At 35.6% G+C, this 27,028-nt stretch overlaps 1 protein-coding gene across 1 annotated transcript in view; it reads right to left on the bottom strand.

The window, feature by feature from the left end:
• METTL15 (methyltransferase like 15) overlaps positions 1-27,028 on the bottom strand; it is a gene marked incomplete at its 5' end in the record, with an annotated part of 112,306 nt that overhangs the window by 21,458 nt on the left and 63,820 nt on the right. Inside the window, 2 exons of the mRNA XM_039221467.1 lie at positions 16,135-16,313; positions 20,497-20,688. Coding sequence (XP_039077398.1) covers positions 16,135-16,313; positions 20,497-20,688 — 371 coding nt within the window. The remainder of the gene's footprint in view (positions 1-16,134; positions 16,314-20,496; positions 20,689-27,028) is intronic.

Raw genomic sequence — 27,028 nt, 5'->3', positions numbered from 1 at the left:
GATTCGATAAACTCTAATATTCCTTATTGATACACAGTATAGTGGCATCAAAGGTAGCAGAAGATATCAAGTGAATAACTTTCAAAATTATATACATTCAATCATTTCAACTAAAAATGTGAGAATAAAGATACAGAGATGAAGAAAATATGTAAAATTATAATCATGTTATAGTGGTAGAGTGGTGTTACAAGCTTCTAAAGTTTTCACTTGAATTTCTTAACAATGTTGTATATATGACTAACAAATGAAAATGCTTTTATAATAGAGAAAATCATGGAGTTTACATACTTTTATATGTGTTTGTAAAATGGGTTCTATCAACAACTACATAAGGTATATTCTTTGTACTGACTAATTTTTACCAAGTGGCTATCATATGCCTACCATTAGAGTAGGTAGTTGTAAAATCTAACTTCTAATAATCATGGCAATCTTACAAGTTAGGAACCATTATCTCCATTTTAGACAGGATTAGGTGGTTATATAACTTGCCTAAGTTCACACAGCTAGTAAACAGGAGGGCTGAAATCTGAATCCTGGTTTTTGTATAATTCCAAAGTCAATTTCTTTTTCAATTATCAGTAACACAATGGAATCCAGTGACATAAACTCATAAATAATGCAAGGGTGATGAGACATTAAAAAAGACTAATAAGGAATAACAGGCAAGCAATATAGCAATACAGCATGTTGGCTTGATGATTTGAGTCTGTCATCAAAGTCCATTTCCATCTAAAGAGTACAGAGATAAAGTCAATAGCTTGTAAATTCTACCTGTTATATTTGTCTCAGCTTCAACTTCTGAGACAAATACCTGAAGCATACATACTCTAAATTAATGCTTTCCTGTGGATTTTTACATCAATGTTAATATTCTTATTTTTTTTTTAAGAAAGAAAATGTAGTGTCTTCTTCATTTCTTCATTCATACATCATTGCACTGTATGCTGTGTCTAAAGCAGTTCACTGAATAATAATAATTAGGCAACAGAAATCTCCATTCAACAATAATTTATATTACTATTAATAACAATACACTTTCTCCTTTCAAAACCCACAGACCTTTATATGTGAGGTCTAACTTGTCACCTGGCTAATGAGATGCTGATGTATCTTAAAAGAATTGGCAGCCAGCCCATCCTTAAAGTTCTTTAATGTGATGAAGAAAAAATAGGTAGAAGGGTAAAGTGACAGCAGGGAATAATGTTTTCAACAAAAAGGGATGCTTTCCCCAGTCTTAGCCTTTTCTCACATTGCTTCTCAAGGTTCAAGTTCCCAGTACCTTGACTGTGACATCGCTGCATGCTGACATCTTAACCATTCCTTTAAAGAGTAAAACAGCTGCTGCTTGTATAGAAAGTCTTTCCTGGTGAATTCATTATAAAAATTTTTTATAGTATTTGCTCTATTCACTCAAGTGCATTCACTCACTCAATTATCCACTCACTCGCTCATTCATTTTTTATGTGTTCATTCAACAAAAGTTGAAAAATAGATTATCTACTAGAGGTGGATCTCTTTTGGGCATTTAAAATACATTGTCTGATTTAGTAATCCAAGAATGTTGTGAAGTAGTTATCATCACCCATATTTTGCAGATGAAACAACAGAATCAGAGAAGGTAATAAATGCCCAAATTTACAAAGCTAAGGAATGACACAGCCAGCTCAAATCTACCTGACTCAACAGTTCTTGCTTTCTCTAACCCAGTTTGTTAACTTCTTCAACACATCCTCTAAGAGATGGGTGGTGAGGCTATTCAGGAAAATTAGATGTAGTCACTCTATCCTTGAAGAGCTCACAAAGTATTTAAGGGAGACAAAGTGTAATGGAGCAAACGTTCACCAGATCTATAAATAGCAGATAAAAGAGCAAATATATAAATATATTGAAAAAGTAAGCAACTTCAGGAGGCATCCCTAAAACCCCTAACCTGCTATGTCCTCCTACTATACTTTCTCATAACTTTTTTTTAATAACATTTACCCAATTTATAATTCTCTATTTATTCAAGGGATTATTTGCTTATTGCCTGTCCCCCCACCTCCCTGGAGGCACTTAAAGATTAAATAACTTGCCAAAAATCACAACCCTTAAGTAGTAAAACCAGGATATGAATGCAGTTCTGTCTTATTTGAAAGCCTATATTCTTCCTGCTATACCACACTGCCACAAGGAAAATAAAAGATGGACAAAATGCTATTGTAGTTTAAATCAAAGACTCTATCCAACTCAGGAGATCAGGGATACAATCATGAAAAATGGCATCTATGCTGGGCCTTAAGAGTGGGGATGTTTTCAAACAGTGAAAATGGAAGGAAAATGTTGTTTTGTTTATTTGTTGTTGTCTTTCCAGGTAGAGGATACAGTATGATCAAAGATATAAGCAAGGAGAGTACCAGTTATGTTTCGGGGAAAAGGAGAGAACAATTAGGTAAGAATATAGGAGGATGATGAGAGAGAAGCATGAAAACTATGGTCTAGGCTAGAGAATGGACCCAAATGTGGGAAATTTGGGAGCCTTGGATTAAATGCATCAGCAATGAAGAGCTAATGAAAGTTTTGAACAAGTAAATCAAATGATTAGTAAAGCTGTAATGGTTTAGGGGATTGGTTGGATGTTAATGAATAGAGCAAAACCCACTCAAATTACCTTAACAAAATAATAAAGGAAATGTAGGAATTATAAAAAGCCAACTATAGGAAATGCCATTAGACTTTAAGGGAGTTGGAAACCTATAAGACAAGCACTCTTTCCACACCTGTGTTTGTGTGTGCATTTGTATGCATTTTTGTTTGTGTGCGTGTGCATGTGCACGTGTACGTGTGTGAACATCTCTTCCATTTACTGGATGTTCTTTCTGAAAACTTATTTCCTCCACTCTCCTCAGAGTTCCTAGTTCTCTTAACTATGATTTTCACCTTGATCTGGACTAACAGAGAGTTGAATCTAGTCTCTATTCTATACTCACAGTACCATATAATTATAGTTTCTGGGTTTGGTGGCTCACATTTTTTAGACAAGTATCTAATTTATATGACCTAATCAGTTGCTTCTTGAGTGACCTAGTAAAAACATGGCTACCTAGGTCCAACTGTTTCTTTATCAGGTATCAAGGAACTGGTATGATTCTGGGAAATTCTAAAGGAAGAGAGTCTGGGCTGGGCAGACACTTCTAAATATGTGTCACAAATGGATTTAAGGCAAGAGAGTGAAAGCAGGTAATCCTCTAAGGAGGCTCTTGTAATAGTCTACACAAGAAATAACAGTTGTGGTAGGTATGGAAAAGAGAACTGAACCAAAAGCCACAATCAAAGGAGAATTTAATAAATGATCAATGGAAATCTGTGTGGGAGATTGCATGTCAGAAAATAATGCAAAGCTATCTTTGAAGTTTCCATGCCAGAGACCAGGAAAATGCCTGATGTAGTTTCATAAAACATTGGAGACTGGGTGATTTAATATATCTTCCCTTTATGAGAAAATAAAATTGAGACCAGAGAGAAAAAGAGACTTAAGCAACAGTCAATTAGTAGTAGGGTAGGAATTAAGACTTAGGGAGATTGGACTTGGCCAGGAAGTAGTGATAAAAATTTGGACCTTGAGTGGGGTAAAAAAAATGGTGTTGCAAGATTTCCAAGAAAATAGACAAGAATACTATTCCATGGGATGTGTTAAAGACACAAAGGGAAAGATACCTGTGTTAGTAAAGTGAAGATAAAACAGTAGTAGAATTGGGCACTGAATAAGAGAGAAGTGGAAGCTGGTCAGGACTAGGGCTAGTCATGGTCAGGCAGGTATAGAATGTATAAGAAATCAAGTTAGTTGGTAACCAAGAACAGTGAAAGAAGGCTTATTAGTCATCAGTGGTAGTGTGAGTCAGAAGCCAGATTTCCATGGTCACCTAGCCAACTGGCAGCAATTAAATGGAATCCAGGTATTAACATATGCACAACAAACCCAGGAAGAGAAGATGGTTTTGGTGGAGAAAATTGTGAATTTGCCACATTACACATTTTGAGATTGCGGTGTTGACAAGAAATTCAGGTGGAGATGCCCTGTAGACCACTGAAACTGTGGGAGTGGACACTGGAAATGTAGTCAGTGCCATGTCTGTCTATCAAGTGACATGGTAAAAGTGACACTCTAGAGAGAAGAGAAGATGTCTCAGTGTAGCCTTATTTTAGTAGGGGAGGGGAGAAGGAAGAGAGGATCTCAAAATAAGGTCATTAGTCTTGGACAATCAGCAGTTGAAATAAACAGGAAGAACTGGAAATAACAGAACAAATGAGCACAAAATATGAAATAACTATATTTACTATATTTAAAATAAATTAAGATTTAAAATAATTGGTAGAGACTATGATGAAAGAATAAGAGCAAGAGTATATTTTAAAAATAGAACTTGTAGGAATGACTAGTGAATTTAAAAATTCCACAAATGGGTTAAATGGCAGATTAGCTATCTCTTTAAAAGAGACTTAGCAAATCAGTAAAGGATCTCACCCAGATTGTAACATAGAGAGACAAAGACACAGGAAATATGAGAGACATGATGACCAATAACTGCTGCCCAGGAGTCAAGAAAGTAGAGAAAACAAATATGGAAAGAAATAATGTCTGATATTTCCAGAAACAGAAATATTAAAAAAAGTTAATTCTCTTTCATTAATGACCAATAAAAACAGTCACAACCAGGTATATCACAATTAAACATCAATGACAGGAAAATCTTTAAAGGTAGCCAGAGGAAGAAAAAGACCAATCATAAAATAATGACAATCAGACTTTTCATCAACTATAATAAATGTCAAGAGACAATAAAACATTACATTCAAAGCACTGAGTGAAAATAATCAAAAGCCTGTTGATTTTATACTCAACTAATTATCATTCAAAAGTGAGGGCAAAATATATATTTAGACAATGTTTGAAAATATATCACTTATTAATCCTCGATGAAAATATCAAATTATGTACTTGGGTAAGAAGAAAACTGATCCCAGAAAGGATTGGGAACTGTATGCAAAGGAAAAAAAAGTAAACATGATGCTATATCCAAATAAGCACTATGAGGACTATTATCTAAATAAGGAAAGTCACTTTTTTGTTAATTCTAAGAAGATGAAAACTTTGTCTTAATCATTTATGAAACTTCATTAATGCCTACCACAAAGTGGACTCACAATAAATATGGATGATTAAATAAATATGTAATATATATATTAAATGTGTCTCATCTCAGTGTTAGGTCTCATTCCATGCTTTGCTAATGAGGAAACTGAAAATATAGAAGACTGAGCCAGTATTGTATGACATATTGAACCTGATCCACCCTTTAGAGAATAGGAAAGCTATTACAATGTCAAGAAAATTATGACAATTTCTCTTATTCTTGTAGGTCTGAGTCGACTAACAATAGAAAGTGCCTATTGCTTAAGAAGCTAGTTGGTTGTGAAACCTTAATTATTATTAGCTGTCTCTTATCTCATCCATGTTCTAAACATCACAAGAACTACAAAGAAATGGACAATGATGAATTCATTCAAGAAATATTAATTAAATACCCATTATAAGCCAAATACTATATTAGGTCTTAAGGATGTAACAATGAAAAAGACATATCTAAACCTTGCTCTCAAAGAGTTAGTAGTCCAACTGATAAGAAAGGCATTAAATGAGTCCTCATGCATTATGAGAATGTAGGAAATCCTATTGCTTACTGCATGCTACATGCAAATGTAAGGGAACAATACATGTTCTCTAGTTTATAATACGGTAGAAGAGATTCCAAGTAATTAAAAACATGTGAGGCAATATATAGTCACATAAAGAATAAATGGTAAAATAAATTAAAATGCAAAACGCTATTTTCTTTAAAAATTTTTTTAATGTTTATTTTTGAGAAAGAGAGACAGAGACAGACCACAAGCAGGGAGAGGAAGAGAGACGGAGACAAAGAATCCAAAGCAGGCTCCAGGCTCTGAGCTATCAGCACAGAGCCTGATATGCGGCTCAAACCCACAAATGTGAGATCATGATCTGAGCTGAAGTCAGACGTTTAACAGACTGAGCCACCCAGGCTCCCTCAAATTGCTATATTCCTGACAAAAATAAAAAGATGGTGAAAGACACAAAAAAGTTACATACATACAAGATATGAAAACTTAAGATGGATTACTTTTATTTTTAAATTCTGAGGAATATCTTTTCCAGATATTCCATAATTTCTCAACTTTAGCCTAAACAAAAAATATAACAGAAAATAATTTGGAAGCATTTTCGTTAGTTTTCAGTTATAATTAAAGCTTGGATATCAAGCCTACTCTCAATTACTATTCCCCCTCCTAGTCCTAGATATCTACCTTTGAAATTTATCAATCTATTAACATTTGGGGTCATTTTTCTTTGACAATCTTTTGGGGTGGTTTAAACATTTAAACTTTGAAAATGAAAGCAGATGCTTGTCTTTAAAAAATGTTCCCAATGGGCACATATAACAGCTGATGTCTGAAAACTACTTTTTGGAAAAGTGCTGCACACTGTTGATACTGTCAGTACTTTTAGGGTGAAGTAAAGACATGTAATTATACCTACCTACCATGTAGATGAGATCTGAACCATGTTAACCTAAAAAACAGTATGGTAGTACAAATATAGAAGACTGCTTGGTCTTAATTCTTAAATTGAGAGCTCTTGTAAATATCTACCACCAAATTCTTAAACTTATGAATAACTAGTTACAGGAAGAAATAATCTTTCTTCCTCTTCTTCCTTTTATTTTCCTAATCAATAAAGATAAGGAAAAGATGGCCAGGCTATTTATATACATCTTTGCAAAATTAATACTAATGTGAAAACTCCTATATGCGGAACATACAATGCCAGCAGATCACTTTAATTTTCACTTGTAGAATGCACAAAATATAAAATAAGAAATGAAGCAATGAAGTGAAGGGATGCATTTCCCTTTGGTTGTTCCATAAAAGCAGTCTGAAATTCAGTCATAATCAGTAAGGCTTAGAAGACTTAATTACGCTGAATTATTATTCTAAAAGTCTAACCCAACTCAAGGTGGATACCAAGATAATAGGAAAAATTTCAGGGATTTGGGATTCCATTGGGTCTTGGGATTGGACTCTGAATTGCATGTCTTGTATTCCCTGCAGCTCTCTGAAATCCTACTTGCTTCTTCCTTTATTTGTTCATTTGTTTTTCACTTCTGCAATTACTAGGTATCTACTGCATGCCAGGGACTTTTCCATAGATAGCCATCACTTCTTCCCCTACAGACTCAACTCAAAGGTTTCCTTTCTGGAACTTCTACTTAACCCTTCTCCACAATAACTTAAACTCTCTTGCCACATCAAAATCAACTTCTCTGTTTCTAGGTTCCCATACCTTTTTGCTCATGACTCTGTTTTATATGGCATTTATCACAAGGTGACAGAGTGAGCTGCTTTTATGACTGTCTCCCATATGAGAGATGTGAGATCCTGGAAGACTGAGCTGTTGTGATCCTCCAGCAATAGTTCACACTGTACCTTAATCATGAGAAAGGGACTTAGGGTAGCATCCTAAATAAGCGCACAGGGTCTACAGTGGGATTATTTCTAATTCCAGCTCCACGTGACAAGAGACAAGTTACCTAGACTCTTTGTGCTTTAGTTGACTCGTGTAAAATGGGAATAAAAACAGTACCTGCCTCTTAGGTTGTTGAGATTGAGTTAATACATAAAAATAATTTAGGATAGTGTCTTATATTTGTTCAATACGTGTTAGCTAGAATTTATCATCATCATCACCATCATCATCAAATTAGGCTTGGGCCACAGTCACTTAGGATTAGAGAATTCCCTACTCCCCACTTGATACTTCAAACTGAGAACTGACACAGTTTTTAGAAGGAAAAAAGATTTTTCAGGCATTCTTTCTTTTTCTTTCTTTCTTTTTTCATTTCATTTTTTTGAGTTGGGCCTCTTGTACAGAATGTTTCTTGGAAAGATTACTTATTAAAATAAGAAATAAGTTTACTTATGAAATGTCATTTGATAATTTAGTTGGCATGAAGTTACCATACTAATGGTACACAGTGTATAACATATTGAACTCAAGAGATTTAAATGACAGAATAAGTGCATTATCAGAGGCGGTGACAATGACAACTATGACTCACTGGCAAGCCATCCAAATTTGACTGAAGATTTGACCATCCATCCACAGTATTGACCAGAGAGTGACAATCAAACTCTCTGACATCTTTATTTATTCCTTAATCATGGCAATGTTAGTAAACAGAGTGCTTTTTGGGGAAGATGGAGGAAACAACATGTACGTTATTAAAACAATAAAGGCATGGTAAATTGGTCTGATTAATTTCATCAGGAAAAAGTTACACTAAAATTTGATGGCAATGACTATTTCTTAACAAATGCCACACTTCATTTATTTTGTATTTTGGATATTTCTCTCCAGATTAACAAAACTTTGTTGGAAAAAGATAATGATTTCAGATACAAGCAGAGGCATAAACTATTAATGCTACTGTGGAAAGATATACCTTATATGTACTAGTGCAGAAAAAGATGATTCTTCTTTTTTCTAAAAGTCACAAAATCTCTAAGGGAAGAACAGCTTGGAATGAAGCAATTAGCCTATCACAGATCACATAGTTTGGCTATGGAGAGGTATTCTTCGGTATAAGACCACAGTCATAGTTCTAACGAGTGCACTTGTTTGCTCCCTGAATCACCTCAGGTCTGGACAGAGAGAAGTAAAAAATGCTTATAGTTGTATCTGCACTTTATTTTTATTTAAAAAAAATTTTTTAAATGTTTTTTATTTATTTCTGAGAGAGAGACAACATGAGCAGGGGAGAGTCAGAGAGAGAGGGAGAGTCAGAGAGAGAGGGAGATACAGAATCTGAAGCAGGCTCCAGGCTCTGAGCTAGCTGTCAGCACAGAGCCCAATGCGGGGCTCAAACCCACGAACCGTGAGATCATGACCTGAGCCGAAGTCGGATGCTTAACCGACTGAGCCATCCAGGCACCCCTGTATTTGCACTTTAAAATTCAGAGAACTTTCTTACATTCCACCATCTCATTTATTGTTCATAGCAAGAATTAGTTATTCTTTTCTAGATGAGGAATTAAGGATCAGAAGAGAAGTGACTTACTCAAGTCACAGCAAATAAATAGCAGAACCAGACAAGGAACTTTCGAGTTTTTGATTCCATATCCTGAGGAGTCTCATCTATTCCTCAAGCTCTTTTAATTTATACTGAGTACTTTGATGCTTAGGTCTCCCCCTTTTCAGTGTGAAGGGGAGAGTACAATTGATTCTTAGTAACACCTAACAACTTATACTTTTTTCTCTGAATTTTCATTTTACTTTGGTTGGGAATGTACACATCTTTTTATTGATTTATTTGTTCAACAAGCATTCATTAAGCTCTGTCCATGTACCTAGTTCATGAGGCAGAATAAAGGTTACACAGAAGTTTCAGGCAGGGAATAAGTCTATATATTTAATCAATAAGAATCAAACATATCTAAGAAACCTATCTCCCTCTATTTTATCATTCAAAAATTGATATTGTAAGCCTTCTGTTACTTTTTAAAAAATTTATTATTATTATTTTTAATGTTTTTTATTTATTTCTGAGAGACAGAGAGAGAGAGACAGCGTGAGCAGGGGAGGGTCAAAGAAGGAGGGAGACACAGAATCTGAAACAGGCTCCAGGCTCTGAGCTGGCTGTCAGTACAGAGTCCAACGCAGGGCTCTAAAACACGAACTGTGAGATCATGACCTGAGCCGAAGTCAGACGCTTAACCAACTGAGCCACCCAGGCACCCCGCCTGCTGTTACTTTTTGATTTTCAGTGCATTGATTGTATATTTTGTGAATTTGAATCTAAATCCAAACAATATAAGAAGCATACTTTGATTTTGGGATGTGCTTGGAAACTGTGAATGAATTTCAATATTACAAAACACAGTCGCTTTATGAACAAAACAACAAATGGTCGTCATCATCAATATCACTCATTTCCTTTTTAAAAAAGTTTTTTTTTAATGTTTTTTTATTTATTTCTGAGAGAGAGAGAGTGAGAGAGAGAGAGACAGCATGAGCAGGGGAGGGTCAGAGATAGAGGGAGATACAGAATATGAGGCAGGCTCCACGCTCTGAGCTAGCTGTCAGCACAGAGCCTGACACGGCTCAAACCCACTAACTGTGTGATCATGACCCGAGCCGAAGTCGGACACTTAACCGACTGAGCCACCCAAGCGCCCCAATATTACTCATTTCCATTTCAAGATGAGAAAGAAAAGGCCTAGAACCATTTGAGTCTACACAGGAAGCAAGCTGCAGAACCAGGACTTGAACTAAACTCTCTTCATTAAATTGAATTTAATAATTAAGCTCCCCTTGATGTATCCAGAGATTGGAAAGAACAATGGAATATGGAAGAAAATATGGACAGCCTTTTGAGACAATATTCAGAGACATGTCTAGAACCAATCCCATTTTTAAGCCTACATAAATTAAACATACATGGATTTTGCAAAATCTAGACCACAGCCATTTTTTTTGTTTACAAAATTAAGTATATAAATCTTTTTCCTGGGGAGATTGAGGCATTTTTATATGTATCATTTACCACTATTAGAGATTCTTCATTAATAAAAATATTTTTATTAGTGTTATTTTTCATCCCAGCATCTCTAAAGAATAAAGGAAGAAAAAATATCATTTCAGCCTAACGATGAATAGACTAAAATACTGGGAAGGCAGTGTATTTTTTCTAATTTACCTGAGTACTTTTGTCTTTTTTTTTTTTTTTAATGTTTTTTATTTATTTCTGAGAGAGAGAGAGACAGCGTGAGCAGGCGAGGATCAGAGAGGAGACACAGAATCTGAAACAGGCTCCAGGCTCTGAGCTAGCTGTAAGCACAGAGCTCGATGTGGGGCTCGAACCCATGAACCATGAGATCATGACCTGAACCGAAGTTGGACACTTAACCGACTGAGCCACCCTGGCACCCCTGAGTACTTTAGTCTTAATGTTATTAGAACATATTGGTGTGGGAGCAATTCATGGTCTATAAGACTGAACACCAATTTTTTTACTAACATTGATATTATTTCACTGAATACTAACTGTATAAAAACAGAAGCTTCCTGGATCTATGTGATTTTGTTTATTTTATAAATTAACCTTGAAAAGGGATTTACCAAATGTCTTCCAGGGGCCAAAATTATGGTAAGCACTGGGGGCACCCTGATGGATAAAAGACACAGCAGTGCCCTCACAGTGCTTAGCATCTGGAGCAGCGCCATCCAATAAAAATATAATGCAATCCACATATGTGTTTTAAAAGTTTCTTCAGCCACATTAAAAAGGTAAAAAGAAACAGGTATAGTTAATTTTAATACTGTACGTAACCCAATAATTTCTAAAATATTACCATTTCAACACAGAATGAACATATAAATTTTTGAGATATAGTAAATTCTTTTTTCAAACTAAGGTGTGTATTTTACATATATGACCTCTCAGTTAAGAGCAGCTGCATTTCAAGAATTCCAGAGACATGCATGGCTACTGGCAATTGTAATAGATAGACTAGGTCTAGGGGAGAAGATAGATAGAAAGCAATAAGAACAGTGTCAGTGCTACGGCAGTGAAATGCAGTGCTATGGGAGCACTTAGGAGAGCACCTCAACTAACTGATTTGTGTAGAACTAGAAAAACCTTCCTGGAGGAAGTGACACTTTGACTAAGCTCAAAAGGATGAGCTGGCATTAGCTACGGGATAGGATGGGGTTTGGGCACTCTAGTGCTCATGTTAATAATATCCAAGGCCTGTAAGTGTAGGGTGACTATGGTGTGCCAGAAAGACAAGACCACAAGGACTCTAGTATGGCTGGAACAGAGATTATTTTGAAGAGAAACAGAGATGAAAATGAAAAAGTAGGAGCCAATCCATGAAAAGGTTTGCAAATCATGTAAAGGAATTTCGATTTTATTCTAAGGAATTCATTCTAAAGACTCAAGGCCTCTATTTATGGAACTAGCAATTTCAGACTGAAATGTGCTCCTCCTCACTGAAATACAAGGCGGGAGTAAGATAGATGGAGATGAAAGGCTAAAGCAAGATGACCATTTATTAGAGGTGATGAAGAGTTTGGTTCTACATTAAATTAGTCCCTTGGGCCATTTTCAAGTGTTAAATTTCATAAATCTAATTTTTCAGCTATAACTGCTTAACAAAATATGACTTATTTGTAAATTATTTTTGAAGGGAACACTATCTAACATGTGTGAGATATTAACATTAAAATTTCTGGCTAGCTGTTCTGAATAGTTTGTTTGAATAGTGAAGTCCCATAGGTCGTTTTTGGAATTATAAATTACTAATTTTGTAATTTACAAAGTAATTCATGGTAGTTATAAGTGTCATGCTTCAATTTGCAGCCTTGAACCTGTCTTCTGGTGCTCACAGGATATGGAAGAGTACTAGAACTGTACTTATTTTTACTAGTGAAAGACATCAGGCTTTAGGTTTTACAAATTACAACTTAATCACTTGAATTATTCTATAATCCCACTAAGTATATTGTGACTACAAGTGTGGTGGTCTTCCTTGTCCTAATGGATTATTAGATTTTTGAAAGAAAAGGGAGTGATTTATATTTCCATCAATATATGTGTTTTACCATGTGTCAGGAACTGTGGCATATTTCCCAGAGTGCTGGATAATCTTGAACATATTTAGTATGAATTTATTAGAACCAGAAAAGATGTCCAAATATAGTCACAGCATATTATAGCCTGCCAAAATACATGTTTGTTAAATAAAGATATTGCTTAGGAACTGAACCAGCTTGAATAGTGTCCCCCAAAGTTTGTGTTTATCAGGAACCTGTGAATGTGACTTTTTTTTGAAATAGGATCCTTGCAGATATAATCAAGTTGAGGACATACTCTATTAGGGTGGAGCCTAAATCCAATATGACTGGTATCTTTATACTAACAGGAAAATTTGAACAAACATGTATGGGAATAGGGACAGTGGAGGCAGAGACTCAGCGGCGTGATGGTGGAGGCAGAGACTCAGTGATGCATATACAAGCAAAGGAACACCAAGAATTACTGGCAAGTGCCAGACAGAAGGTAGAGTCAAGGAGGTAGGTATTCTCCCCCAGAGGCCCACTGATACCTTGATGTTGGACTCTGGCCTCCAGAACTGTGAAAGAATAAATTTCCCTTATCTTAAGCTACCAAATATGTGGTTCTTTGTTAATGCAGGAATAGGAAATGAAACTAATACAGACACCTTCCTGGACCCTCCATTCCTTCCCATATTTCCTTCAGGAAGTAGCTCTCTTAAGAGACTTCTGTTTAATGCACTTGACAGATTAATCCCTTTCTCTGTTAAACTGTTCAGCATGGTATTTTACTCTCAAATATTCCTATATAGTCCTGCTTCTACCAAAAGAGCTGTAAGCCCAGAGCACATACTATTGCCATTAAATAATTCAATCAAATATTACATAAACTGGTGAAATATGAATGCAAAAGGAAAGACATCTGCTGTTCCCATGAGAACTAATTTGGATACTTTGGAGACTCTTAATAAAGATGAGTCATGTAAAAAAATGCAATCAAATTAGATGTAGGTGAAGTGATTATGGAAAGACTTAAAAAATTATGAAAATGTAGAAAATTATGAAAATCTAGAAAACACACTCAGATTGCTTTGTAAGTGCCTCTGAACTGTAAGTTCATTTTAATAAAAATAAAATCAGGGCTTGTAGAAGGTAGGTGATGAGTATGATTTATGTAGGAATGGATTTTATGGAACCACATTTGGGACCCAAGCATCTCCATATATATAAATATGGATAGGTTCTGTAAATTCTCCACATGTACTAACTTCTTATATTACCCATACAATCATACTTCAGACCATAATAAATAAGAAGGTTTCCACTATAAGTAGAGCAACCATGTTTAGTAATACCGTTTTTTAATCTAGTCACTTACCAGTCAGTAAGCTTTGTAAACAGAGGCTCTGATCAGTTTCCCATTCTATCATTAGTACTCATATAATGCTTGGTGTATAGCAGCCTCTTCCAAAATAGTTTTTGAGTGAATGAGCACAAAATGCAAACCTGTTTTTTTCTTTTGTTTTTCCCTTTTCCACAGAATTATATCATCATCAATAAAGTTGTATTATATTATTATGGGCTGGTTTGAGCTATAACAATGGACTCATTATGGGGAACTCAATCTTTTAATGGCATTTATTAAAGCCTACATATATATGTATATTCTTGGTTTTACAATATCATTTATCATAGCCCTAATATGTTTTTCACACCATAATCTTTCTGAAAATACTTAAATTGTTTCTATTCTACTTCTTGATATAATTTCTATGTAATGCCACAGTGTTAGTACCCCAAGTGTGAAGATTAGGACCCTGAGACAAAAATAAAATTAACTTAAGATCTTAAAGGCAAATACCCAGTTATGCCTGAAATTCTAGATCAGTACTGACTCTGCCATTAATTAGACTGTATACCTTCAAGGATACTATTGACCCTCCTGGAGCCTCAGTTTCTTCATTTATCAGGTGAGGTTTTTGACTGGATGATCTCTAGGATGCCATCAGCCCTAGTCTTCATTTTCAGCACCAGAAAATTCTGGATTTTCTTATGAATAAAAAATGTGACTTTTCACTGTTGTCATTTCCATATGGGAGACAGAGAACAACACATACAGCTTGTTAAATAATGACAAAAAGGTAGGATAAGGTGGTAATGTTTAGTAAGTATAGGGTGGAAAGAAAGGGACACAAGACAGAGGGTGAATTAATGCAGCCTACTTGTCCAAACTCTTTTTGGGAAAAAAAAATACCATGGCATATTTTATGATCATCTAATCCACAAGAATTTTGCTCTTACTTGCCTAAAGGAATCTCAATGGTAAGTTGAAAGGGCCTTGATGTATGTATAAAGCTTAAAACATTTAAAGACTTGGTCAACTCTTTATATTTTATTATCCTAACTAAGTAAAATATAGTCTTAGTAAGCTATGTCATAAAACAATTGCTATATGATCTCTAAATCCTGATCTGAATAAATTTATAATCAAGCTTTATTCCTTGAACTAGAGATAATATTTAGATTAGAGGCAACCAATATCAGGTTCTTTTTATAAGCTACACAATTATTCATTTTCTCTATTTTAGCTACTTAGGTAACTTAATAGGAGTCATTGGAAAGAAATCCTAATACATTTGGTAAATAAAAGTGATGTAGGGTTTTAGATGGCCCACAAGACAAAAAATGTAACACAAATACTGTTAAATAACTGCAGGAGTTGTATTTTTGCCTTGGAAAACTTTCATCATGGAACACAGCTGTGAAACAACTTTGGCTTCAAACAGAAAGGCTATAATAAAGTGCCTCCTAGCTAGACTTAAGTTCAAGAGGTTTATGGTGGCAAACAGCAGAAAAGATGAAATGTTTCAATAAGCCCCTCAGGCTGATTTAGTTAGCATTCACAAAGTGGAATAACCTATACATCACATACCCTTTGTTAGCTGGTTGTTTAGAATAGATGTATGAGTCACTAGATTTTATTTTAGCAGTTGGGCAATGCAATTCTCCTTTTGCCCAAAATATTAAAGTGCAGAAATGTGAAACTAAGAGAGGCAATGTCAGATCTTATACCAAATGCTTATCAACCACTGTGATGGATCAAGAAATTCTGCTCTTGCCATCCTATATTTCACCTTGGTAGGCACAAATGATAAATTACCTCTCATGAAAAAATAATCTATTGTTCAACTAATCAGCAACTACAGTATATTTTCTTAAATTGTGTGGGGCGAGGTGCTGGGGAGGGAAGCTTGCAAAACCAAAAGAAAGCTGATATAGAGAGAAGGAGAGGCAAGATTCTATCCTGGATGATTTTAAGTACAAATGAATACTTCTGGGAGTTTGGGGGATAAATGTGTGTGTGTGTATATATATATATATATATATATAGTGTGTGTGTGTGTGTGTGTGTGTGTGTGTGTGTTCTCTGAGACACTGTTCAGAATTAATGAGGGTACCTGCAACGATGCTGGCAAGCTGCTGGGTTCTGGAGATGGGGTAGAGGCTACGTGCCTGAACGATTGCTGAAGCAATTTTCTTGGCATGCTTTTCCTCCCCGTATGTTCTCAGGATGGATGCAAGTGCCTGTTGATCTAAAGCGTTCACAACATCAGCGGCAGTGGGCATGTCAGGGTACCTACGCACAAGAAGAGCCAATTAGTTTGCTGACGTCAGTTTTCATTGACAAGAGGTGAGACTTCAGAGTACTGAAGTCAGGCATACACACACAGTCTAAGAGAGTGTCTGAGGTTTCTCAAGTCAGAGACTGAAATCTTATACAAATGAAATAGATTTTCTATTTCAAATACCCATCATAAAGGCAAGAGGGGATTGTGTGTGACATTTATCAAGGTCAAGGGCAGCAGGAAATTAAAATATTTTACTAACATTTAATTCACAAAGAAGTTATTATTACTTATGCAGATTTCCCCTAAACCAAAATAATGGAAAATGTTTGGATTTAGTTTGTTGAAAATTTAAACCATCATTTGATTTTTTTCACTATAAGAAGATACAAGATACTGATTGATATTTAATTGAGCCTGTATCCCAGGAACTTAACTAAGTCTGAGATTGTAAAGTAACTGAAGGGTGCCCGGGTGGCTTAGTCAGTTAAGCGTCTGACTTCAGCTCAGGTCATGATCTCGCGGTTTGTGGGTTCGAGTCCTGCATCAGGTTCTGTGCAGGCAGCTCAGAACCTGGAGCCTGTTTCAGATTCTGTGTCTCCCTCTCTCTCTGCCCCTCCCCTGCTCATACTCTCTGTTTCAAAAATAAATAAAAACTATAAAAAAATTAAAGTAACTGAGCACTTATATGGGGGCACATATTAAAGTTAGAAGATCTATACAAAAAGATACTCCCAGTCAGTTTCCGTTTGAACATTTTTTCAAATGTTTAGTGATATTGGCTTATAAACTCATGAATAAAGTCACCATGGGGTAAAGTTTAGTAATCAAGAAATAGTACTAAACAAGTCTAAGACAATAATTTTAGGTGGTAGAGACAAAGGAAATCCTCTAGCCAAACAGAATAGATCACATAGTAGGAAATAGCCTTTACTCTGTCCAAGCATTCCAGTTTGCCTTCCTTTAGGGAAATGTGCCAAGAAATTCTAAGTGATGAACTAAATGAGAATTTACTTAGTAAGATAGCTTTGTTAATAGTATAGTTACTACTCCTGTAATTAATATGTTGGTTGATTGCTGGTATCACACTGTGGGGCTCTAAGTAATAAGGATATGGTAGAGTTTTAAGACCTAAGAGTAGGGCTGTGAAGAAACCTGAATTCTTTCTTAAAAATAATATACAGAACCTTGTTAACATATCTAGTGCCTCCAGAAGAAAACTATTGCCTTTGGCTTGTCCCATATTTTGCCATGATCTCTCTCTCTCTCTCTCTCTCTCTCAGTGTGTGTGTGTGTGTGTGTGTGTGTGTGTGTGTGTGTGTTAGAGAGAGAGAGAGAGAGAGAGAGAGAGAGAGAAACCTTGCTTTCCAGATCTGACACATTTCTTTTTAGCTGCCATGGCACCCCCAGACCAATGAACATCCTGTACAGTAGTCCTGTTTCCATCTCAATAGGATTTCTCCCTTTAATAATAAAACGATAATAATAATAATAATAACAATGATAATGAGGAGGAGGAGTCAAATCAATGTAGGTTAGAGTACTGGACTTGATATTCATAGTGAGTAAGCCTTTTAACTTACTGAAGCCTCAATTTCTAACCTGTAAAATGAAAGTAACCATGCTTTCCTCATAGGATTGCTGGGAGAATTAAGGGTTCATGCAGTTGTAAAACAGATAGTAGAATGTCTGGCACACAGAGGTCAATGAATGTGCATGACCCTTAGATTTTGCTGATTCTGAGATTTCCCCATTATCATTTTGGCCTAATTGATAAAATCCCTGCTAGATCTTACCTAGTTGTGCATTCAACTGCTCAAAACCACTGAGCATCAAGATGAACCTTATTAATGGTAAATTCAGAACCATAGGACACAGTCCAGCTCCACCACAACAACTCTCAGATTAGTATGGATGGACTTAGCAGTTCTTTATAATACCGTTCTACTTTTAAGGAAGACAATTAAAACAGCATTTTGCTTAAATATAGTTCAGTGGATAATGGGCATAATTTTATTTTACTCTCATTTTAACACTGAATAGCAATGTAGAAGTTTCCATTGTGCTACAAGACAAAAGGGGCAACACTGAAAAGCTGACAGGCTGCTAGCAGGCTTCAGAGGAGACATTCATAATGAAGAAGTCAAGATATGAAATCTGGCCCGCCCCCAACTTATCAGGTAAGAGATCTTGATGGTTCTTCAGAGATTTAAAATGACTATACTAACAACACAAAGAAAATATTAACATAAGTGGAAATTTATTTATTAACTTCCAGTGAATACAACTAACAACAGTTAGACCTGCAAGTACTTGAAGCTATGAACTAACTAAACTATGCTATAAGGTTCTCGTGTTCAGTGAAACAGGTTAAGAAAGCCTCTTGCATCCACCTTCATCACAGAGATTTATCAACCTCCAGGATCTGACTGGCCATACTTTTTGGCTTGGGCTGTCTCCCCATGACATCACTTGGATAAGCATTGCACATATTTGCAATGATTCTCCTTTTCTATGAATTCATGTGAACAAACTCCCTTTTTCTGAACACCATGTACTTTCTTCAGGTCTGTTAATCTTTGATTAGGTGTGTAGTCTGTGCTATCTACCTAGAAGCCATCCTGCTTTTTAAGATATATTTCCTCAACTCTAATCTCATCCATTATGCATTGACTTACAATTTAATGCTTAAGGGAAATTTATTTTCAGGTTCTTAGGGGAAAACCTCAAGAACCCTGATTCACAGACTACAATTTGCTGAGAAGTCTTTACATTAACAATATGGGGATTTACTACCATTAACTAGAAGCTTTGTTCATCGTATTTCAGAAGGCATCCTCCTTAACAAGACATAGGAACAGCAGAAATTTGCTTGACATTTTATTACCTCTGCACAACAACCTCAATCTCCAAACATGAAAAGATATTTGACCTTTACTATTAGTCACTGCTTTTTAAAGGATTTTCATTATTTTCTTTTATGATCACATTCTTCATTCTATGAATGCCAACTTGGGCAAAAGAAGGTATAAGACTTAGAACAAAAGGTTCCAACAAGTATGGGTCACAATCCAAGTTACCAGGTCATATCAGAACATGGAGAAAAGGCTACCTGCGAATAATTAGCATTGGACAAAGACGTTTGTGGAAAAGAAGTCAAAGTCAACTGAATATGAATTTGCTGACTTAAATTAGACATTCAATTACTTACATATAGTTCCTGCAAAGAGATTGTAAGAAAATTTGGATAACCTATTTGTTTCCGCAGAAATGTTTATGCAGGTCTAGAATTGCAGATTAGTAATAGTAACAAAACTGTTTGCTTATTTAGATATAATAAAATCTAACATTTCTCTTAGAAGATAAGGTATCCAAAAGTAGGGGCCATGATACATAATTTGGCAGTAGTGGTGGGACATGAAATGAGGGAGAAAAACATGGTTAAGCTTTGTAGGTACAGGCTGTTTAGTCCCTGAGCCTGTGTTAGGCATAGAGACAAGTGCTAATCTAAACTTTAAAGATTAATTTGGATTTAAAAGAACTTATCCTATATTTTACTAGCATGTGAGCCTCTTTGTGTTATATTTACTTATTTGAATAATGGAATAATGGAGAACAAACTAGTATTTCCATGTTGGTGAGGAATGAAGAGAAGGTGTAAAGCTGCCCTATATATAGTACTATGTTGATATAGTACCATAAACTGTGATTTCTCTGGAGAATGTTAAATCAAAGTGACAGTAAAAGAAACAGGACAAAACAATCACTGACCCCTAGAATCTTGCATTGCATGCAATATTCAAAAGAATATGCATTAAATATAGTTTCTTATACATCTCATAAAAGGCATGGTTGGGCATGCACAAAAATAGATCCATTGTTTCAGATTTACATTAATCAATATTGTAAGTAGTCTAAAGCCCATATAGTATCTATATAAAAGATAATCAGTATGAAAGTTATCCTCCTCACTATTTTGTGTAAAGACAGCAGTGATTTTTCTTTTAGAATCTCAAATCTAGAGAAACACTAACGTCTATAATGAGTAGCAAACAAAACTGATTTATTATGTATGGATAGTGTTAGGTGTGGGCGTGTGATGGGAATTCTGCAGTCTTAAAAGGAAATTAAATTCAGAGTGTTTTTGCAAAATTGATTTCTTGTTGTGAGGAGAAATGCTTTATCGATACTCACCTGCCACCATCCATTCTCATGTCCAAGGGGCCATCCTTCCGAAGGGAAAAACCTCTTTCAGGAGCATCAAGTTGCATGGAAGAACACCCAAGATCCAAAAGAACTCCATCCAAAGTCCCTGGCTGCACTCCAGCTTTCATTAATAAGTCTTCTGCCTGGCTGAATTGGCCTAGCATAGCTCGGATCTGTTTACTGTGAATAAACCCAGGAGATGGAGAAAAGACTTCTGTTATATTAAATTCTTAAGGTCTATGATCAATAAAAGGAAGTGTATCCTATTATTAGCTTATTTAACTAATATATATTTATACCAACCACATGCTTAGTACTGTATAAAGACATTTGGAAATGGAAACTTTACATCTTTGGTTTCAACACCAGAGGCGATTTAAATGTAATTTTATTTTTGCTAATAAATGTAATTTATTGTATACCTCTATAAAGGTCACTGAATTTGCAAAATTCCTTTGTCAGAACAAGTCATTCCTTCTTTTTTAAAATAAATCTTAAATCTATGGGTTAGAGAAAAAGCATATATCATTTATAAAAAGAATAAATTTAGGGATAACAAATGCTGATGAGGATGTGGAGAAAAGGGAACTGTGCACTGTTGGTGGGAATGTAAATTAGTGCAGATACTATGGAAAACAGTGCAGAAGTTCCTCAAAAACTTAAAAATAGAACTACCATAGGATCCAGGAATTCCACTTCTGTAAATATATCAAAGGGAAATGAAAACATTCTGTTGAAGAGATATGTGCACCCCCATTTTCATAGCAGCATTATTTATAATAGCCACAACATGGAAACAACTTAAGTGTCCACCAACCAATGAATAAAAAAGCTGTATACACACACACACACACACACACACACACGAATATTATTCAGCCATAAAAGAGGAAGGAAGTCCTGTTGTTTGTGACAGCATATATGGATCTCAAGGGCATTATATTAAGTGAAATAAATCAGACAGAGACAGACAAATATGATATGATCTCACATGTGAAATCTTAAAAAATGAGAAAGAGAAAAAAGACAAATTTATTAAAAAAAAAAAAAGATCAGATTTGTGACTACCGGAGGTAGGAGATGGGGAGAAGAGAATTGGATGAAGGTGGTTAAAAGGCAGAAATGTCCAGATAAATAAACTGAATAAGTACTAGGGATAATATACAACATAATGACTACAGTTAATATTGCTGTATGATATATATGAAGTTGTTAAGAAAGTAAATCTTAAAAGTTCTCATCACAAGGAAAAAGATTTTTTTTCTTTTTTTTATATTTATATGAGATGATGGATGTTAACTAAACTTACTGTGGTAATAATTTGACAATTACATGTCAGTCAAATCATTACACTGTATACCTTAAAATTATATAGTGCTATATGCTAATTACTATCTAAATAAAACTGGAAAAAATAAATTTTATGAGTAAGACAATTTAATTACAACAAATAATAAAGCAGAAATCACAGAGAAAAAGATGTCAAACATCTTCAAGCCAAGCATTTTAGCTTTCTCCATATTTTTCCCATAATTTAGGATAGGGGTGCTATGTGTCTGCATACTAGAAGCATGAAACTATGCTTAAAATAAATGTCTTCTTGCAAAAGCAATGTTTTAGCTTTCAGCAGGGATTTTGAAGTGACTGGAACATTAGAAATCAATAGACAGGCAAGAAGTTGGGATCACCTTGCAGCAATACTAATTCTCCTTCCTACACAAAGTGAGATGCTGCCTGAGGGGTTCTTCAGAAGCCTTAGGGCAACTGGTATGCATTTGGGATGGGGAATGAGGAGAGGAAAAAAAAAAATGGCAATTCTCCAAAGACCTCATTCCCTCCATCTACAGGTGGCTAGGGTGAATTTGGATTTCAACAGTGTTGGGGAATTTATATTTACGATGTTTACTTATGTGTTATGTTTAAGGAGAACTTCACTGCTCATTGGTAATTTTTTCCCAAATTCTAATGGAGCAAGTGATTTTCAGATTCACTCACCAAAAATTCATTGAATATCTGCTATATATCCAGCATTATGTTAGCTGAAGGTATCTAAAAATTAATAAAGCATGGATTTCTGAGCTTTGAACTGAGTAAGAAATGTACAAATGAATAAGCTGTGAAACAACTTGATGGGTGCTAATAGTAGAAAGATGAATTGTTATGTCTGTCTTTGGAAAATATAATATGAATGCTAATACTACTGGGAACACAAAAAGTAGAATCTTGGGATTGAAAAGCAACTTACAAATCACTTATGCCAATTATATAATTGATGTTTGAATCTCTTCTCTCTCCACTATCACAGCTGAATAAAGTCGGGGGTGGGGGCGGGGCAGTCATTGTTTTAACCACCTCTCATTCACTCCATTGGTGAGGGAAAGATTCCCATTCTAGGATTATGTTAATTGGTTGAAACATGGCACCTGACCACTGGACAGATAAGATTGATAGTTTATTAATCACACATACTTACAGCCCAGAGGAGGAGGAGGAGGGCAGCATGTGCCAGGCATGGCTAAGTAGGAGTTGCACTCAGGAATAGAATGGGTAGGCAGAGGCCGTAGGATACAGGTTTTATACTAATGAAAGAGCAGTGGCCCTTGGTTCCCATGAATGTGATTGCCTTGTCTGAGTAATTCCATGGGCAGGGAACTGAAACCTGCTTCTCAAGAATGAATAATTTGAAAGAAAGAATAATTTTCATATGTTGTTTATAAGGGTCATTTGGTTCAGGGACTTTATCTGTGGGAGCACAGTGGGGAGGAGAATTTGTGGTGGGTCCATTGCAGGATCTCTCAGGTTTCCTCAGATGTCAGAAACACATAATATTGGGATTTAATTTTAAGGCCTTACACCACAGTCCTCTAGTCCATGTTTGAACATTCCCAATAGTAAGAACTCACTACTGTTTTTTTAGCCAGTTATTTTTTAGTTGATAGCTGTTTCCTCACTATTTCTACAATTTTCCCTCTAGGTATCTATCAGTCTATATAAAACAACTGAAAACTCACAACCATGGAAGCCTTTTTACATTTCTACTGTTAGTCATTGTAAGGGATATTTGTTGGCTACCTCTTAGTTGCCAATCTCTGTTCCAACATGACCTCAAAATTTCAGCCATGTATTTTGGGAGAGACTCACTATATCTATGATGGTTTATGTGTCAACTTGGCTAGGCTACAGCACTCAGTTATTTAATCAGACACTAATCAAGGTGTTGCTGTGATGGTAGTTTATACATACATGTGATTAACAATCAGTTCACTTTTGGGGCACCTGGGTGGCTTAGGTGCTCCAGTGACCAACTCTTGATATCATCTCAGGTGCGGATCTCTCAGCTTTGAGACTGAGCCCTGAGGCAGGCTCTGCACAGAGGCTGGAGCCTGCCTGGGATTCTCACCCTCTTCCTGTGCCCTTCCCCCACTTGCACGCATGCACTCTCTCTCTCTCAAAATAAATATACATACATACAACATTTATATATAAATATTTTTATATATAATCTATAAATTATATCAATATATCATATAATATATGTAAGAGTGTGTGTGTGTGTGTGTTTGTATCTTCTACTGATTTTGTTTCTCCTGAGAATCCTGACAGACATAATAAATCAGCTCAAGATGTAGATTTGTGGGAGTGCCTGGTTGGCTCAGCTGGTTAAGCGTGGGACTCTAGGTTTTGGCTCAAGTCATGATCTCACAGCTCCTGAGTTTGAGCCCTTTGTCATGCTCAGCGCTGACAGTATGGAGCCTGCTAGGGATTCTCTGTATCCCTCTCTCTCTTCCCCTCCCTGGCGTGTTCTCTCTTTCTCTCTCAAAAATAAATAAATAAACTTAAAAAAAGAAGATGTAAATTTGAGATTAGCCATGCTAATTTACACACCATCTCCATGCCTATATAATTTGTTCAGAGATTGGCATGTGTCACAATTCTAGCAAGTGAGATATAAGAGATATTTCCTAGGGATTTGGGAAAATTATTCTTTCTTTCAATGAACTGTATAGGAGGAAAAAGGTTTTTCAGATTCTCACTTGACATTAAAGAAGCACATTACCTTGAGTTTTGCCAGCAGATATTTTGACCCAAAGAAAGGAGAGAGTAACCAATTTGGCCAAAATGGCCACTAAATTGAGCCTCAAGTAAAATCCAACTTGTCTTAAAACTTTTGAATTACATGAACCCACAAGTTATGTTTGTTGTTAAAGCCAGTTAGAAATGCTTTTTCTCTTAAAATGGCAAACAAACATCATAGCTATTGTAGCTATCATGCTTCTTCAAGACTTCTTTTCTCCAAATAATATTCTTATTTCTTCTGCTATATTCTCCAGTAAAAAAGAAAACCTATCATGCTAGATGCTCTTTTCTGAATGTGTTCCAGTTTGTCTTTGCCCCTTGATCTAAATTCTAGAATTATTAGCATGGACTACAGCCAATTCTGGCCTTTTCTTCTTCTAGTTATTATATTAAAACAGCTCAAGTTCAAAATAGTTTTAGAATTTATTTCATACCATTGCCTTATGCTATCTAATACCCTTCAGCTTTTTTTCATGTACATAGTTGCTAAGCCTCCTCCATCACTGTGTTTGTGCAGCTTTGTTCTGTCAATTGTTGCAGATCTAAGTATAATTTCTGCCCTGCACATTCTCTACAACCCTTTAGGATCCAGGTATTACCTTTAACCACAGAAATCTTCTTTATACTTTACCAAAACCTCCAACAAATCACTATTTCCCAGTCTTAATTCCTTAGGTATTACAGCTATTATTCTGCTTGAAGCTAACTGTTTAACACACAATACTCATACAGTTTTATGTCTGATTATTAGTAAAGAATAAAAATGCAATCCTTGTGGTACAAAACTCAGTGTAATACACAAGTATGAAAATATCACACGGGAACAAAAGTAACTATGTGGCAATAGCACAAAGTAAATCATGTGTATAACGCATAGTTTTCTAATGCTGAAATCAGTTACATGTTTCCAGAATTAGGTTGTTCTCATGGTCAAAAAACCATCCACAATGTTTACTGACCAATCTGTTGAATGAAAACTCAGCCTTAACTTCAGATCCCAGAGCATTATTTCATATATGCAATTATGTTCAGGCTAATTTTCCTGGACAGGCACATTCCATGCTCCCTTTTCTCTTTCTTCCTCCCTTCCTTCAAATTTTAATTTTCAGTGTTTTTGCATATCTATTTCACAAGTATTGTAAAAACAAGTAACAGAAAAGTGTGCATTGGCCAGGGACAATCATGATGGTCACAAAAATAGAAGCAAACTGGGACATTTAGCCATAATTACAAATGCACAATTTGTTCAAATTGTCATCATCATTTGTCATTACCTTAGGTTCCCCAGGATGTAAGCAGAATGCTATTGTGACTCAAAGCACATTCTACCTGAGAATGGCTCTGAAACCCAAGCCCAGGAAAAGCCAAGGTGCTTAGCAGTAGAATGTCAACAATACCTTGGTTGCTGGAAGCCATTTTTGAGGTTCTCTGTGATAATCTTGATTCTGACAAGTCATCTGCACTTTGAGTATAAGCCATGGTTCTGTTTATTATAAAAGACTAAGGTGCACTGGTAAATACTGTGGTGGTGATGTAAGAGTAGTCATAGCTCACTTTGTTTTTGATTTAGGATTGAATGTGGCACATCATCTTTTCTCTAACTGCACATAAAGTCTAATAATAAGGGGTTAAGGATGTTAAGGATAAATTACCATACAAATTATAAAAGTGGATCCAACTCGTAGGGTTGAACATCTTGGAGCTAACATAAATACCTGTCTATCCTGATTTTAAAACCCCAAAACTCCCATGGTTTATACAATGCTTGACACAAAAGACGTAGTTTGCACATAATTATATAATTTCCAGTTTCATGGAGAGAAGACTTATTTGTGTAGAATCAGGTAATGTAATTTAAAACATGTGAAGTCTGAACATAAATTTTCAAGAAAAACTAAATCTGGGGACTAACTCTGAGACAAGTTAGGGAAGAAAAACATCATTATACTTTTCCTCCTAGGATTTAACATTCTTCCACCTTTGCCAATAATACTAAATAAATGCTTTAAGTCACTCTATATCTCTAGCCTCAAGTATAGTAACAAACTTTGTCATAATAAATAAATATGGAAATATACACAACTGGCAAAAACATAAAAATGGTCCATGAAAATGATTAATAATGATGGTCTTGATTCTTTCTAAATCACTTAACTTTTGCTGTGCAGCAAATTATCCCAAAACTTAGTAGCTTAAAACAACAATTATTAATCAGCTCATATTTTGTACATTTACAATTTAGGTTGCGCTCAGCTGGGTGATTCTTTTGATAGTAGGTGACAGGAGGCTTCGCTGGTCTCATTTGGCCTCAATTACATGTTGGGAAGTTGGATGGGGTAAACCATGTGTCCCTGTCCCCTAGCCTGCTAGCCCAACTTTCAACACAGTGGTCAAGTTCCAAAAATAGCAAGGTAGGACAACCCCAATATACAAGTACTTTTTA

The sequence above is a fragment of the Hyaena hyaena genome, unplaced genomic scaffold (assembly GCF_003009895.1).
Source record: "Hyaena hyaena isolate Hyena2069 unplaced genomic scaffold, ASM300989v1 scaffold_991, whole genome shotgun sequence".
NCBI lineage: Eukaryota > Metazoa > Chordata > Mammalia > Carnivora > Hyaenidae > Hyaena > Hyaena hyaena.
Note: the sequence above shows the minus strand (reverse complement) of the source record. Positions and strands in the feature narration are given on the sequence as shown.